Source organism: Podarcis cretensis (genome assembly GCF_951804945.1).
Source record: "Podarcis cretensis genome assembly, chromosome: 12".
Taxonomy (NCBI): domain Eukaryota; kingdom Metazoa; phylum Chordata; class Lepidosauria; order Squamata; family Lacertidae; genus Podarcis; species Podarcis cretensis.
Genome location: NC_137181.1, coordinates 34,187,268 through 34,205,462, shown reverse-complemented (window position 1 = coordinate 34,205,462; position 18,195 = coordinate 34,187,268). Strand labels below are relative to the sequence as shown.

The 18,195-nt window shown below is 41.2% G+C and overlaps 1 protein-coding gene across 7 annotated transcripts in view; it reads right to left on the bottom strand.

Annotated features, from left to right (window-relative positions):
- The window catches only part of HDAC9 (histone deacetylase 9), a 474,032-nt gene that overhangs the window by 99,181 nt on the left and 356,656 nt on the right, over positions 1 to 18,195 (bottom strand). For all 7 annotated transcript variants that reach the window (XM_079947890.1, XM_079947891.1, XM_079947889.1 and 4 more), the window contains one exon: positions 17,126 to 17,233. In XM_079947890.1, coding sequence (XP_079804016.1) covers positions 17,126 to 17,233 — 108 coding nt within the window. The remainder of the gene's footprint in view (positions 1 to 17,125; positions 17,234 to 18,195) is intronic.

The window sequence follows — 18,195 nt, the reverse complement described above, 5'->3', positions numbered from 1 at the left end:
ACCCCACTTTTTTAGGTCTGTGATCTCGTGTTGGATTTTGGAACCAGAATAGAGAGTCCCAGATTTGGGTTGTGTCGTGTAGGAGGGTATGAAATGGGGCAAGTGTCTTGGTGGCAGAGCCCCAGATATAATGCGAGATTTTGGTCAGCGTTGAGTTTCTTGTGCTAGAAGGAAAATGGTATGAGTCAACCATTGTTCAATCCACCAAGGCTATGTCAGCATGGAAGCCCTGTGGTTTCACTGATTCCTAGCTGTGCCCATGCAGAAACTGCAGGCAACATTAATGGAAGAAACACATTAATTCAAGGTAAGCCATGCATTGCAAGGGAGCAGCACAAACAACCTGTTATATCCAGAAGGCACATATGATTAGGTTAGAAAAACCACAGAACCATATTGAATTAGTGATGTGCCAAAATGTGTTGTCTAATTCAGTTTAAAGTTTTCTTTCTCTGAGCAAGCGGTTCACATTTGTCTGCCTTATCCTTGGGGCACTTTACAATTTCAGCAGGTGTGGGGCTGAGCTTACCTTATTGTTGCAATGTAACTAAGGGGTGTTTGCCTGGGAGCTTCCCCCACCCTACCCTCTGCCCCACTGAACATTTCTCCAGTGCTCTGCAACCTTCCTGACTGACTGCACTTCCTGATCTGGAAAGTCCCCATTATAGGAGTCACCTCATGAAGTATTCCCCCAGGCTTTAATTGAAGCACAGCTAACACAGGGAGGCTGCAAAACACAGACCACTGTGAGAGAATTTGTAGACTGAAGGGAGGGGTACTTAGCAACACCTTTTGGTCACCTTAAAAAGGAAGTTCAGCACATCCAAAGCCCTGCACCTAGCCCATGAGAATTTCACTCAATTTCTCTCTCTCCCTTCTTCAAATGCACTTTCTTTTCATATTAATCAATTAAGAATGGTTGGGGGGGGACCCACAGGAGAAATTTTCCACGCAGCACTACATTTAAAACAAAATTAAGGGAAATGTAAATTGCTCAACATACAAACCAATTCAAAACTATTTAAACTCATTTTCATTTACATCAAATTGCTTCAAAAATGCTGAATTTTTCTTTTTGTGTGACCAGGATGACGAGCCCTCACATAACAACAAAAAAGGGTTGTTGTGGATATGAGAAAAAGGATGATGGAAATTCCATATTTCAGTAGTCTATAAATCTCATCTAGAAGCCTGCCAAAGCTTGCAACTTTATTGGATTTCCTAAGTCAGTTTATAACATACATTCTGGACATTTTATAGGAGGTTTTCATACAGAGCAGTCATCAAAAGTTTTGATTTTCTAGGAATACCTTAAGCTACTGCTTCACTGCAATGCACCACTTACAATGACCCTCCGTTCCCTCCCAGAACACCATGAAGCAAAGACCTATAAATCTTTGCTAAATGATGACTGCCCCCCAAACCCAGGGTAGGTAGCAGATATGCAAACATTCTTTGCTGATAAGGAGCTTACTGTTAACCAACGCCTGATTATACATCTCCAAATGAATGAGGATGAATTATTTTTTGTTTCCATGAGACAGTAACTGCAAGTGCAACTCATTTCTCTCTTTGTGTGTTTGACATCATAGCTCCAAACCCAGATGCCAGAGTTCACTCTCTCAGGTTCATACAGATGCAGTGGAAGAGTCAACATTATACAAATGAAAAGAAAGTTTCAGGTTAAGTTATCTTCATTTTCTTTCTCACACTCATGATGAATATGGCAGTGGCTGAATGTATACACTCTATTATTCACTAAGCTGCATTTTTAAAGTAATGGAACTGGGAAGTGGGGACTGGGGCATTTGGTTTCATGCTGCAGAAACCTTGGGTCTACAGATGTTGTTCAACCAGAACTCCCATCTTCTCTGACCATTAGGCTGGCCATGTTAGCTGGGGAGATGGAGGCTGCAGTCCATCCACACCAGGCGATCTCACAGTACAGGGTCATAGCTTAGTGGTAAAGTATTTGTTTTGTATGCAGAAGGTCCCAGGTTCAATCACTGGTGGTTCCAGGTAGGGCTGGGAATATTTCCTGCCTGAAACTTTGGAAAGCCACTGCAGTCAATGCAGACAATACTGAGCTTGATAGATAAATAACCTGACTCAGTATAAGGCAGCTTCCTATTTTCCTGGGCTAGAGAAAACATCCATGAAGCTTCATTAAGATATAGACACAGACGTATAATGCTGCTTTTGGAGTTCATAGTATTCTTTCAGGAGGTAACTGAAAATAATAATAATATTATAATAATTTTTTTTTAATTTTTTTTAATAAAATTTTTATTAGGTTTTCACATTTTATAAAACAAAAACAAAAACAAAACATATATATTTTTAAACTCTTATTTTCATTACCCCCTTTCCCTGACTTCCCCCCACCCCCTCTTCATACATCCCAATTCCAAAAATTAGTTCAGCAAGTTCTTATCTCCCATCTTTAACATATTATTGTTATTTTTAAACTTAATCCTTTTTACTTATCCAAATTTAATTTATCCAATTCTCTTTTAAACATTAAATCTTTTTTTTTCTAAGGTCGACCTAATTACCCTTCCACGAATTTCTCCCTTTGTATTTTTGTTAATTATATGTCATAATGGCCAAATACAAAAATCATAAAATTTTGAAATTCTGTTCTCCCCTCCCTCCGTACCCCAGTTTCCATCCCTTCCCAAGCAATTATCCTAGCCCGGATTCCTCACATCAGAGGCCTTCAAGTCTCTGTCAGTCTCTCTCTGCCGATTTTGTTGGTAGCCCTTTTTGTTGGTCCTCAGGTCTCGAAGGAATTCTATCTCAGTCACATCATATTTTCTTCCATCCAAGATACTTAATAGCAGTTGCTGCAAAAAGTCAGTTGATCTCCCATACTCAAGGAGGAAGTCCCAATCATATTTCTTTACTCTTTTGAATTCCAATATTCCAAGTGCTCCCGGGACTTCCTCCTTCATCTTTCTCATCTTTCGCAGATTTGTAATCCAAAGATCTTCTTCTTTATTTCCTGACAATATGGGCTTCTGATTGATATTTTCCTGCACTTTTTCCATTCCTTCTTTTCTCTCCACCGATTCCCAAAAAGTTTTTTCTGGTTCAGCTGCAGATTTGGAATTCAAATTCATTTGTTTTGGAATTCAAGGTCATAAGTTCTTTGTTCATAGCCGTACTCTGCTCTTGCAGGATTCCCACGAGAAAAAACATTCTTTCTATCTCTACCAGTAATTTTCCCTCTGCAGCCATTGTAATGTCTCTAGTTCCCCCTAGGGGGATTACAGTTGCTTGATAGTCCTTTTCCAACAGCCCGTTACTTTGTTGTTTATGACTACGTTGTTTCCAGCCACCTCAGTTCAAAAGCAACACTTTTAGTTCAGAAAGTTATTAAATAACAAAGTTCTTAAATTTTAGCCGCCCGTTTGACAGCTCCTTTGACAGCTGTCAAACTCCTTGTTCTTTTTCCTCCGGCTCACACACAGGACGCTCCCGGGTTCGGGAGGGGGGGGGTTTACACAAAAGCTTCCAAAACTCCTCACTTTCTCTCCAGCACAAAGACTTCTTCTGTCAAACTCATGGAAATATTTTTTATCTAACACCAAAAACAGTACTCTCCACCTTAGTCCACCGATCCTTGCTTTAGATCGTTTGTAGATAGGGGGGTGCGGACTTCCCTTTAGCACATCCCCCGGTTGTACCGAATTCAAAGATATAGATTTTAAAGTCCAAATTCCATTTTTTTTATAATAATTTTTATTAATTTTCCAAACAAATAATAAAAAACAGTATAGAACAGTATAACTTCAAGCTCATCAGTTCATACCCTTCTTTCTTTGACTTCCCCATACCTCCCCATCCCTGCATCCTTGTTTAATAATTCTTTAGCAACCCTTAGGTCCATTGTCTTAATTCCCTTTCATAAAAATTTCTTAAGTTTTTTTGTTTACTGCTGCAATTCTTTACTTCTTACCCCCTGACATCTTAACATTCCTCAATTTTGCAATTATTTTTAAGATATATTTTGAATTTCTTCCAGTCCTCTTCCACTGTCTCTTTCCCCTGGTCCCGGATTCTGCCCGTCATCTCGGCCAGTCCCATAAAGTCAATCACCTTTGTTTGCCATTCTTCCAGAGTAGGTAGTTCTTGCGTCTTCCAATACTTTGCCAGTAGAATTCTTGCTGCTGTAGTGGCATACATAAAGAAAATCCTATCCTTCCTTGACACCACTTGGCCCACCATGCCCAAAAGGAAAGCCTCTGGTTTCTTAGGAAAAGTCTACTTAAGGACCTTCTTAATTTCATTATAGATCATTTCCCAGAAAGCTTTAACCTTTGGGCAGGTCCACCAAAGGTGGTAGAAAGTGCCTTCAGTCTCATTACATTTCCAACACTTATTATTAGGCAAATGATAAATTTTTGCAAGCTTGACTGGGGTCATGTACCACCGGTAGATCATTTTCATAATATTTTCTTTTAAGGCATTACATGCAGTAAATTTAATACCGGTGGTCCATAACTGTTCCCAGTCAGCAAACATAATATCATGACCGATATCTTGTGCCCATTTAATCATAGCTGATTTCACCGTTTCATCCTGTGTATTCCATTTTAACAGCAAGTTATACATTTTTGATAAGTTCTTAGTATTGGGTTCCAACAATTCTGTTTCTAGTTTTGACTTCTCTTTCTGAAATCCTATTTTCCTGTCCTGTTTAAACGTCTCATTTATCTGATGGTAATGCAACCAATCTCGAACCTTAGGCTTTAGTTTCTCATAACTCTGAAGTTTCACCCTTTCACCATCGTATTCTAAAATCTCATGATATTTTGGCCATTTAGAATCCATATTAAGCTTTTTTACTTCCCTAGCTTCCATTGGTGACACCCACCTAGGGGTTTTACTTTCCAACAAATCTTTGTATCTAATCCAAACGTTATACAATGCTTTCCTTACAATATGGTTTTTAAAGCTTTTATACACCTTTACCTTGTCGTACCATAAGTATGCATGCCAACCAAAACTATTGTCGTACCCTTCCAGATCCAAAATGTCAGTGTTCTCAAGAAGTAGCCAGTGTTTCAACCAGCAGAAAGCTGCTGATTCATAATAAAGTCTTAAGTCCGGCAGGGCAAACCCCCCTCTATCCTTTGCATCAGTTAAAATCTTAAATTTAATTCTGGGCTTTTTGCCCTGCCAGACAAATTTTGATATGTCTTTCTGCCACTTCTTGAAACAGTCCATCTTGTCCACAATCTGCAACGTCTGGAATAAAAACAGCATTCTAGGCAATACATTCATCTTAATAGTAGCAATTCGGCCTAACAAGGAAAGTTTCAACCTTGACCATATTTCCAGATCCTTTTTAACTTCTGACCAACATTTTTCATAGTTATCCTTAAATAAGTTCACATTCTTGGATGTTAAGTTTACCCCCAGGTATTTTACCCTTTTTGTTATTTCCAAGCCTGTTTCATTCTGAAAACTCTCTCTTTCTTCCATTGTTAAATTTTTTTCCAACACTTTCGTTTTTTGTTTATTCAATTTAAAACCTGCTACTCGACCAAATATTTCAATTAGTTCTAATACTCTTTTAGTACTAGTGTCTGGCTGTTGCAAGGTCAATACTAGGTCGTCTGCAAATGCTCTTAATTTGTAATGTCTGACTCCGACCTGAACTCCTTTAACCAACTGGTCCTTTCTAATCATGTTTAACAAAACCTCCAGGACTGATATAAAAAGCAAAGGGGATATTGGGCATCCCTGCCGTGTACCTTTTTCTATGGGTATTTCTTCTGTTACCACATTGTTTACAATTAACTTGGCCTTTTGTTGGGAATATATTGCACCTATACCGTTTTCAAAACCTTGGCCTACCCCCATCCCTTGGAGATTCTTTTTCATAAAAGTCCAACAGATATTGTCAAAGGCTTTCTCCGCGTCCACGAAAATCAGAACTGCTTTCCTGTTAATTAAAGTCCAAATTCCATTCTACTCACGGGTTATTTGTTTCCAGTCCGAATTTTGGGAAAAAAGTCAGCGCTGTCCGGCCATGGCACGCAGCTTCGCTCCACTGAAGTAGCGGTCTACTCTCAGCACCACGCCGCTCCCCGTACCCTCTCCGTAGCCTTTAAAAAGGCTCTTCGTGGGTCAGGGAGGGCGCTTAAAGGTGCCCACTGAGTCACCAAGTCCGCAGGCTTCCGCGCCTGCGGTTTCTGAGGGTCCCCGCGTCGCCGGCGCGGTAGGACCCGTCTTCAGCAGAGCCGATTCCCTCCGGAGCTCGGAGGGAATCCGCCATTAGCCGATCGCGCTAACCCGGAAGTTTCAATAATTTATTATTTATACCCCACCCATCTAGCTGGGTTTCCCCAGCCACTCTGGGCGACTCCCAACAGAATATTAAAAACACGATAAAACATCAAACATTAAAAACTTCCCTAAACAGGGTTGCCTTCATATGTCTTCTAAAAGTCAGATAGTTGTTTATTTCCTTGACATCTGATGGGAGGGCCTTCCACAGGATGGATGCCACTACCGAGAAGGCCCTCTGCCTGGTTCCCTGCAACCTCACTTCTTGTAGTGAGAGAACCACCAGAAGCCCCTTGGTGCTGGACCTCAGTGTCCGGGCTGAAGGACGGGGGTGCAGATGCTCTTTTATTCTTCTCTGTTTAGAAAGGCATTGAGATATACTTGATATCTTCAATTTTTGTATGTATTTATCTATACCATGTATCTGTCACCTAATAACAACAGTTCCCTTGGACGATGTACAAAATAAAAACAAGATATATGCATGCAGATAAGTGGTGGGAGGTGGCAGGGGTGGAAGTTACCTCATGGTGGCAGAAATGGTGATTGGATTTGGTTGTGGTGTAGCCCTTCATAAGAGGGTCCTTCGCTTTTCTAGGAAGTCCCCTAAAGATGTCCATTTTAGGAAGAGCAGAAAAGCAAGATACTGACAGAAAAAGTCATTGTTCTTCCATCCAGACCTCTATGTTTAAGAGTCTAACTTAAATTCTATTTCTTGGTCCTTTTAAAGTCTGGATGTTCCAAATACTCCAGCTTCAAATTTGGTCCAGCTCTTATTCCTCAGGTTGCTTTTTCCTGTTCTGCTGCAGAAACCTTCTAATTCAGAAACTTCTTGTTCTCCACAGAGGCTTTTGTTATTCAGGAACATAACTTGCGTCAAGTCCCTTCCTTTCTTCAATAGATAAATCCATTGTCTCCTTTAATATAGAAACCTCTGTAGACAAAATAATGCTTCGTTTTTGCAGCTTTCCCAAGAGATAACAGATCCTGCTCAAATTCATAGTATTTTTCCACTTGCTGCTACTGTTGCAATGTCCCAGCCTCCCTCTAGAGGGAATATGGTAACTTAATTTCTTTCAAAATCAGACCCAAAAGTCAAATAACTTGTTGCCTTTATTTCCAATAATTTATGTCCAAATTGTAACAAATCTAACCAGCAAAGCCATCGTAACAAAGTTCTCTTTTATTTTCCTGCTTTGACAGCTACTTTGACAGCTGTCAAAGTTTCTGTGTCTCTTCACCAGTCTCTCATAGCGGATCGTTCCCGGTTCCCGGGGGGGTTGCACTTTAGTTCCCACAAATCAGTCTTCTCCTCCAGCACAATTATTGTAATTTCCCTTCGTGAAGTTAAAAATTTTTTCAGGTAAACAAGTTCATCTCTCGATCTTAGTTGTCAAATCCTTGCGTTGAGCCATCTACAACAGGGGGGGGGCGGATTTCCTTTTTGCACTCCCCCCGCTCGCTCCAAATTCAAAGATCAAATTTCCCTTTTAAGTCCAATCAATTTACTCACGGGTTGTTCCTTTTAGTCCAAATCTGAAATTTTCAAAGAAGAAGTCGTTGCTCTCCGCCGAATGGCATGCGGCTTCGCTGGGCAGGGGAAGCATTGGACTCACAGCACCACACACACCCCCGTCACCCGCTCCGCAGCCTTTAAAAAGGCTCCTTCGCGGATCGGGGGGGGGGCGCAAACGGTGCCCGCCGAGTCACCAAGTCCATGGGCATCTCCGCCCATGGTTTTTGAGGGTCCCCGCGTCGCCGGCACGGCAGGACCCGACCCCTACCCAGCCGACTCCCTCCGGAGCTCGGAGGGAGTCCGCCATTCGGCGATGGCGCCGACCCGGAAGTCCTCTACCTATGACACGCTATTGTCTGTATTGTGTATGTTAATGTGTGTTAATGGGTGGCCAAACCCTTGGATCAGAGGCTGAGTAGAGCATCTGTCACGCCTGCAATATGTCATCCACAAAAGTATGTAGAATTTCGGGAGACCCGTTCTTCATTCAACCCTAGTTTTTACATTACATTTCTTCCCTTTGGCTGCTTTCCAAAGGAGATCTTAGGCTATCTCAAGATCATTGTAATAGTTTTTGTGGTGGTGGGGGAGGGCTATAGTATGACCCTGGTACTAAATTACTTTGAGGGCATGATATTTCTCCCCACAGCAATGACTAATCAATCTTAAACACTTATGCCAGACTTTGCTAATCAGCAGTTCTCCATTTCTCCCAAAAGTTTTCACACGTCTGTGGCTACTAGTTCTTCACAACATTGTCCAATATTAGCAGGAGGGAATGTGAATTCATTTATTTGGGCAATACTAAATACCAGACAGTGATCTCAGAACAGTGGGTGAAGGTCAGACAGAAACGTAAAAATATACTCCAGAGATAGACAGTCTAACATGGAGCGATATGTTGAAAATGTAGCCAACACACATAAATTCAAAGCATTTTTACACAGACGCTTGTTTATACTAGGATACAGACACCATTATACGTCAACAGAAGGTTAAACTGACTGACAGAAATGCACATTAGAGGAGAGATTCATGTCTTTGTCATTATAAGCCTGATTTTTGTGTGTTTTAAACTTCAGGATATGATGGAGTAGAAATGCATCAAACTTGGTCTATAGTCTAGAAATGCTTAAAATAGGAATGACAAATCAGCAATATATCAAAGTCTGGGTGGGGAGGAATCACTCTTTCATCTCATATCACTTGCCTATTGGAAAGGACAATGAAAGCCCAGTCTCCTCATTTATAAAGTATCACTCAGCTACTTGCTAAATATGTGGCATATAGTTTATTTTCCAAACAGAATGAATCCCATACACCATCTTCGTTTTCCTCGCTGGAATGCAGTTCAGGAATTTTCAGATAATGAAAATAGAAGCCTTCAGAACACTCTTCAGCGGCCTGATAGAAGCCATGATTGGTTTCTTGCAATCACTTGGCCAACTAGTGAAGTTGAAAAAAAAATTGCTGGGAACCATATTGGATCACCAAGGAAACAAAGGAGAGAAAAGAAGCAGTTGGCTCAAGCTGCAAGTCAGCTTTAGGTTGAATACCAGGACATGGCTTCTAATCACAGTTAGTCAAGGAAACAAATTGACTGTCAGTGACAGTTTTAAAGAAGAATCTGGTGCAAATTGATGTAAGACTAGAGAAATCTATTACTTTAGTGAGCTGGCCCAGATAATCCCACTACTATGTTTATATTATTTTAAGTGTAAGCTTGTTAGCCTGTGCTAGTTATTGAGCATCAATGACCATACTGCTTCGTTTAAGTGCCTTAACTTTTTAGTCACACAGTCGTTATTCTTTGTCTCTTATTATACAGATTCTCAATTTGGCATTCCTTGTTGGCATTGTTATGCATGTGGGAGAGATACTCTGAAAATCCCCCAATGAACCTGAAACAAAACAGTCTTCTCAGAGAAGTACAATCATGAACTAGATTATTTTATGTTAAGGAAGCAATAACATTATTACACAAAATTTCCCTGTGCAGATCAGCTGGTGCCCCAGTTAAACATTGTCAGAAATAGCACAGAAATTGTTTGGCAAGTCTTTCCACCTCACAGAGTTTATGATACGTGCTTTACAGACTGACAAGGAAGAGTGATTCACAGCATCTTAAAAACACCATCTGCCAGGTTTAAGATAAGATTCAGAGACATGGAAAATTTGTGGTCTGTGGTCTCTAGATTTTCAGCCGGCAACGCCTTAGCCCAGAGCAGCCTGTCTCTGTCATCCAGACTTACCTTTAATGTGATGTTCTATTGATTCCTCAGTGGCAAGGGAAAGTTACATATTTCAGCCCCTGCCCTTATTCTGTAGCCATTCTCAGTTCTCCCCCCTCCCCTCACAATGACTAAACCAAAATGGGCTGTTCTCATCCCTTTCTCAAACATATTTTACCATGTGAAAACAAGAAAACATGAAAGGAATTCTGCCCCATATCCTGTCTCGCATGGAGGCAGGTAGCCACACCAGCCCTCTGTAAGGGATCACAGTGGAGAAGAGCTGATGACACTGAAATAAACAAGTGGGAGGGGGGGGGCTAGAAAGGACAAAGGTCAGTTTCATCCAATGTTTGGGACCAGGGTCCCAAGGTAAGCAGGAGAAGTGGAAATTCCTAGCCATCATCTTGGTAGATAGCATGTCCAAACTGAAAAGGTGGATTTTGACTTGACCAGTTGAGTGTACATCCCACTTTCTTTATTTACAAATAAAGTTGTGGCTCATAGTTAATCCCAATTATTATATCTATGCGTTCTGGGATTGGAGTTAGGGCAATTGTTTTAAGTCAATTGTATTGACTGAATAAGAAAAAACACACATTTTTGCCCCTTATTCTGGAAGCCTTTAAGGCTGATGGATATTTTGAGACCTCTGCCCTGTGTATTTGACTTTAATGGCAAAGGCCTTGGGTAACATCAAACATATAAACTTATTTGAAATAGCAATTTTATGTTTCCTTCATGTTACCCAGAAATAGCAAACAGGCAGCAGCATAATAGTGACTGGATACAGCAAAAATCTTTCTGATACTGATCAGTCTTGACATATCAAAAGGAACCATCCCAGGAAAGCCTACAGTTTTAGTTTCCAAGGATATTCATTTCAAACTATTTTAATTCTGTTAAATGATCCCTGACTACCAAGAGGCCAATTCCATACACTCCATCTGAAGAGGGGTTTCAAGGGACTCGTGCTTGTTTTGCTTCAGTGCAAATGGATGTGCAAGATAATGTCAGAATGCATCATCCTGAGATGGATTACCCCTCCCCCACCAACCTATTCCAGTGATTTTGTTCTTAGCTAGTTGAATTTTAGAACATTTTGAAATTTAAGGAAAACTTATTTCAATTAAACATATTTTTAAATTAAAGCGGTTGTGCTGAGCAGTGGTTTTTTTGTGATGGTACTCACCAGTATGGAGTACAACCATCCCTTTTGGGGATGCTGGTGGCAGCCATTTTGTTTTGGCAGCCACAACACTTTTATCAAGATATGAGTACCAGTGGGGGGGGGTACAAAAATGTTAGAAGCAATCAAAATGTGACAAATAGCAAGCAAGCTTTTCAAGTTCTTCAGAATTCTTCATCAGGCTAGATATTAAGCAAGAGAGAGAGAGAGAGTTGGGAGTCTGATAAAATCTACTGTAGACTTTGTATCTAAAGGAATAGTTCAGCCTTAATGTCAAGAGATCTATATGGACGTTAGGTGATCAAGAGAACATGCAAGTCACCAGATCTGGTGGAAATAGCTACTCCAAAACTCACTGGAATTGGCTATTCATTTGATAGATCCTATTACATACATATCCTGCAGTTCATGACACCACATTTAGTGGTGCGAATTTCTACAGCAACATGTCTTTCTCATGAGCACCGCCACTGAAAATTTTCAATATTTAACTTTGATTCTTCTAATTCAGAGCACTGCCTTGACATTTCTGGCATCATGGCCTAAATCTGTCATGCTTTTGGTTAATCCACCATGCAGTCAGTCACATGATAAACAATGAAGTTTTGAATACTTTCAGGCTTCTCAACTATGAGCGTTGTGCATTATAATTGGTCGTAGTGGGCAACCTGGTGGGGCACTGCTGCTTACTTGGAGGTACAGGGATGGCGTGAAATGGCAGTGAGATGGGCACACTGGAAATACAGGAGCCACCACAATGTTTGCTCCTGCTGCATTTATAGCAAAGTCTCAACCCATTATGCCAAATCACCTCTTGTGAGCAGTATGAATGATGTGCTTCAAAGAGATATACTTTTAAGACACAGATATAGTGGATCTATCATTCTTAAGCACTAAAGCCCCCAAACTGCCATGGGATCTTGATGCATGAGATATGCAAGCACATGAAAGCACACCAATCAATCTGCCAAATCCCAATGCAAGCCCAGAGAAAATTCACTTTTAAGGTTCCAAATGGCTGAAATTCAGGGTGGGGGGCAGGTGAGTTAATGGAGTGCTAAAGCTCTCCAGGAGAAGGGAATCTGACTATCTCCTCTAGGTTTCATCTGTTAGAAGCAACCGTGTATAAAAAGTTAAGTAGATACAGGGTGAGAATTGAATGAAAGCGAGACCATTGGACATCTCAACATTTATGATATGCTTACACACCAGTGATCTAGGGTCCTGCTTAAAATGTAGAGTGATATGCCAAATATCCCTGAACTGCGCCCACATAACAATAGAAAAAGCTTGGTTTTGAAGGATGATTTCACCCACTTTTATATGTGGGAAAATATTCTTGTTCAGATTCCACAGGTAGAGGCAACATTCTCCTAACCCAAAGAAACCATTTACTATCTCTCCTTAAAGTGGGATTCAAGTAGGCTGTATTGTTTTACAGTTTCACAGCTGGTATTCTGTCCATTAGCCAGGAACAATAAAAAAGACCAAATAGTTCACAAGGGATTTCAAATGGAATGGAGAGATGTTTATTATAGCTACGGATTCAGTGTTTCAATCAGATTCCCCTGCTTTTTGGTCAGTTATCAAGTTACGTTGCTGATCTGAGACTTACGTAAGATGGGAGGAGAGGACACAAAGGATTCATTTCGTTCAAAAAAATTAAATGTATTTCCAGGTCATAGTATAGAATCTGGCATATCTGTACAAGGAGTCCAGTGGTGGGAATAGCCTAGATTTTGATAGATTGGCTCACTGTTCAGCTATACCACAGGCATGTTTTGTGACCATAGGGAAGTCTTCATATATTAGCAGTGGAATCCTACACATGCCTACTCAGAAATATGTCCCATTTAGATCAATGAGACTTACTACCAGGTATGCCTAAAAATGCAGCCTAAGTGGACAAAATAGTGAAATCACAGTTGATTCCTCCCGCCTTTCATTTTTAAAATATGTACAGGTTCATGTACACAAATTCATAATAGACTGCTGGTTAAAATCAATCAGTTGTGAACTCTTCTGCATGAAATGTATAACCAAGTAAATGGGCAGAAGATTGCAGCCCTAATGTCTACTTTGACGGCAGCAATCCTATACCCAATTATCTCCAGGTTTCTGCTGGGGACATTCCCAGCCCTATCTGGACTTTCCTTCACAGTTGAGATTCCTGCATTGCAGAGAATTCGACTAGAGGACCGGCAGGGTCCCTTCCAATTCTATGATTCCATGGTTGGGAATGGTGAGGACTGATCCTGGGACCTTTTTGCATGTGAAGCAGCTCTACCACTGAGCTCTGGCTCTTCCGCTTCAGTGTCTACGGTCCCTCACCCCCCATGTCCATGGAGACCTTCAACCGAGGATAACACTCGGTAAGCCTATTTAAGGTGCCACAAGGCTCTTTGTTGTTCTGGTTGTAGGCATAGCATAAGCCCAAAGCATGCATACTGCAAGGCTACAAGAGGAGATGATAGCTGGTGAATGGAGCAAGGAGAACAACAGAGGAAATGAGAGGCAAGAACATTTGAACAGGCTTCATAAAAAATCTGCACTGTGCGTGCTTGTTCACCGCATAAGCTAATCCCCATTTGATTCCTGGTGTGTGTTTTTCATGCACCCAAGGTATTAGGAGTGGCAACGAGATGGATGTCTGAAGGAGGACATTAGGTGTAAGCTGATGGATCTGTATTAGTGACTGTGAGGACAGGACCAGAGGGTGATAGTTATTCTAAATGAATATGTTAATTTGGGATAAAAGTGTGTCATCCTGTGGCTATCCTCTGCTGACCTTCCCTGGTGCCTCTGAAGGCAAATAAAAGAGTGATTTATAGTCCCCGAGTCCCATAGTATTTTAACGACACTGTGTTCTCAAATTGTAATGCAGTTGGTATTCTGCTGTAACACTGTGTGCGTGACCTTGATCTGCAGGATTCAGTTCCAGACAAACATTCCATTTGGAAATCTTTTAAATCTTCTTCTTAAAATAAACTGCAAATAAATATGGGTGAGGGGAAACCACGAGGGCTCCCCCCCCCAACCCATGTAAGTATTTGTTGCTTTACTGCAGCTACTTCAGTGGCCATTGAAAAAATAGATTGATTGACAACTTTGTTTTTAAAGCTCTTCATTACACAGAGATAAACAGTGAAGAGTAAATCCACGATGTGAAAGACCCCATAAATCCTGGGAGATAAGCAATAAAGGTCCTGCAGCAAATCCTGGTTGTGTCAACTGCACATAAAGCATGTCTGATTATTCTTATCTAGGCCAGCTTTTAAATTCTGATATATTCATCATCCCAATTATACTTTCTAAGCAGGAAAAAATGGAAGTCTAAATTATTATTTTTGAGCATGTACGTCTGCATACACATCTTTCATTTATAGCGCATGACTTGCCTCAAAGAATCCTGGAAACTATAGTTTTCCCCTCATGGAGCTACATTTCCCAATACCCTTAACACACTTCAGTTCCTAGGCTTCTTTGGTGGAAATCATGTGCATAGGCCAAGTCTGTACATAGCCCAAGTCAGTTAATACAAGGCATTTCCTATAAATTGCTATAAAATCTGGCAGCTAGGTCATTGCCTGGAACTAGCCACATGAAGCCGTGTTCACCTGCATTAAAATGGCTCCATGAGGTTCTTGTGTGTTTCCAGACAAAAATTAATATGCTGGTGTGTTGGGGTTTTTTATGGCTTTGGGCATGAATATGTAAGGGACTGATTGTACCCGTATGAATTTGTGATTCATGTTGCAAACTTCCACAAAGGCAATTGTGTGGGTGCCTTTCTTTGCAGGGTAGACAGTCTATCAGCAACAGGGCCTTCTCAGTGGTGGCACCTACATAATGGAAGGCTGTTCTCATGTTAAGCTTTCAACACCTGTACAAAACTGAATTATTTGCCCCTGCTTTAAACTAAGTAATGATTTTAATGTTTACTACTGCTTTTATGCTTTATCGCAATGTTTCGTATTCTATGCTGGTTTTTAATGGGTTGTTTCAGTGTCAAACTCATAGCCAATATCCATCGATTTCATCCGGGTTTACTCAGAGTATGACTCTCTCAGAGAGAACCCAAGCTATTTACTGTTTTGTTATTTTATTTGGATTTTATGCTTATTTTCAGCTTTGAGGGATTCATTGAAAAATTTAAACTGAACAGCAGGAAGCAAGCTATCTAAATAAATAAATAAATGATACATAAAGCAAACATGTATTGGCCGTGGCTTCTTTGGGAAAAGTGTAGAAAGTAGGACATGAAAAGTGTAGAAAGTAGGACATATTCAGAGCCTCTTTAGAACATTATTCCACGTATCCATAGTTAAACTTTCATGGACCTGTACCCAGTGAAGGAATAGTTACCATGTATCTGCAACAACTGGGAAAACTGGAGAATAGAGGTCGCAGTGATGATGCCTATTCCTTTTAGCTGGTGGCTTCAGATGATTAGCCTTCTGCACAGCCATGCAATATGTCCTCAAGAGGCCACCATTTTGCAAATGTTCAGATGGGTTACAATATAAATCCCTGTACACCATATAAATAAGGTGCTTTTGATCTCTGTACTTTAGTGTCTTCATTGTTCTTCACATTTTACAGATAGGTGATTGAATCTGAGGTGTAGTGACTTCCTCAGTAAGCATGTAAATATAACCTGCTAATGGAACCATGCTTAAATCCTACTGAAATCACTGGGATTTAAGTAAGCTGTTCATTACAGTTCAGGTTTTGCGGGATGGTGTCCCAAGGCTATGGTAGCCACGGCTAGGAACAAAAGAACCTGTCCATTTCAGTTCTCGCAGTTTCTCATTCTTTCAATCTCCTATCCTTACCCCCCCCCAAGCTGTTTAGCATAGATGGGCAGGTATGAGGAAGTGCCCCATCTCCTAGGAGGTCCCTCAGAGCGCTCACCTATTTCTCCCTCTCCTTCACTTCCAATTCACCCAACCCCACACTGCATTTGCCCCAATGGAGGAAAAACAAAAAAGCCCCAAATCACCATGAAACTGTAAGAATGTGAAAGAAAGTTACATACTTTTCATTTAATTCCATTTGCCGTCAGATCTGAACCGTAACAGTAGACTTTGGTCACTGGGTGAAATCCATTGCTATTTTACCTAACATCAATTATATTGATGGTGTGTCACGTCCAAGAAAGTTTATTGGGGTATCTAACCATTTGGGCTGTACAGGGCCTACCTTTAAAACCGGGTTGTTATAACATCAAACAAAATGTCAACGTCTGTCGTGCATGCAGGTTTTATAAATTGTTTAGACTGGGGATAATTTGGGTTTTGTATCTCATTCTTTTCAGATCGTGTAGAAAGGAAGCTCAAAAACCGAGTTTGGGTTGGGGAAGTGCTTTGAATTTGCGATTGTTTGATGGAAAGGCATAGCCTGCACCATTACCCTTCCAATCAACAGTTTCCTTCTTTCTTCAAAGCCCACAGGTCCATTATTTACTTTTCTTCGCCTTGGGTGGCATTTTTGAGGCCATGCTTTCAACCCGATCATAATTTATTTAAAATTCATTTCAAAAGGGAATTTCAGAATGGCGTGCCAGATCTGTACATCCTCTGAGTCATTTCTAACTCGGACAACGGTTGTGCAACTGACTCCGGGGCGGGGAAAACAAAAAGAGAGAGAGACTGCAATAATACTGTAGTACGCTGGCAAGCAAAACTCTCTCTAGTGAATTGGAAGGCTTCGAGTAATAAAACGATCTGCTGATTGCCAAGCAAGGCTATTTAGATTACCACACCTTAGTGACCCGCCATCTTCCCCATTCTCCGGTCTCTGCTCCCCTTCCTTCAACCCCAGAACAACAACATTGCTTTCAGCTCTCTCCCCGCCCCACTTTTCCCACACACAATGCAACCCAGACCTCACCTTCAGCTCTCCTGAGGCCACTTTGGAAGCCAATTCGATGACACAGCCAACAGCCATGCGTGCAGCACCGGACGAATGCAGCTCATTCCAAATGGTGTCACTGTCCACCTGAGCAAACAGTTAGCAGGGGGGGGGGGAGAGAAAGAAGAGAGAGAGAGGGAGAGTTTAAGAGAAAACAAATCAGTGAGGGAGGGCTGGCAGGGTGACAGCCAATGTACAATAACATTAGTCTTCCGACTTGGCCAGCTGAAAAGGCCTTCTGGACATGGCTTTGCTTATACTTTTTCTCTACACCAACTTCTCCAATGGAAACACATTCCTGTCATGCCTCACTGCCATTCCCTGTTTAGATTTCTCATTACAAACAGCATTACATAGGCCAGAGCTGGCCCTAGCTAACAGGCCCGTTAGACACCAGGCTGCGGTAATAGATGCAGCATACGCTCAGAGTGGCCTTACTTCTAAGAAAAGAATTTGCTTTTGCAAAAGCCAGAACAAAAGCTTCAATGAAATGGCATGTGCTTACAGGAAAGCTCTGCTATAATGAACTCAAGCTGTAGCAAACACCTTTCTTTTTTTAGTGTATTGGAGGGAGGCAACTGGTTCATATTCCTAAAATAAGAGGCATTTCAAAGTTGCTGCCAACATGAATCAGAAAAGGGTCTGCAATTTAGCACCTGTGAGCAGGCAGGGAAGGCAGGTCAAATTTGTGGGGTATGACTGTGAGAGGACCCCACTGATGTCCAGAGCAAATGGGCTCCTCCCTTAGCTCCCACTGCCAGCTAACAAAGGTGGCAGCTGTGTCATCTAGATGGTCAGATGGGGGGGGGGTAGTTGTACAAATAAGGGGGGGGGTCTCCACGGGCATCACCTTCCTCAGGGATTAACATTTCACTCAGGGGAGCAGCAGAAACAACCAAAAAGACATTTGGTACCTTCAAAAACAAACCTCTTTTGTGGACTCAAGCTCATTCCGTCACATACATGAAACGAAATCTTAGTGATCAATAAAGCTTAAATATGCATTAAATAGATGTGCTTTTAAGGTTCTGCAATAGCAGAATTGCTGA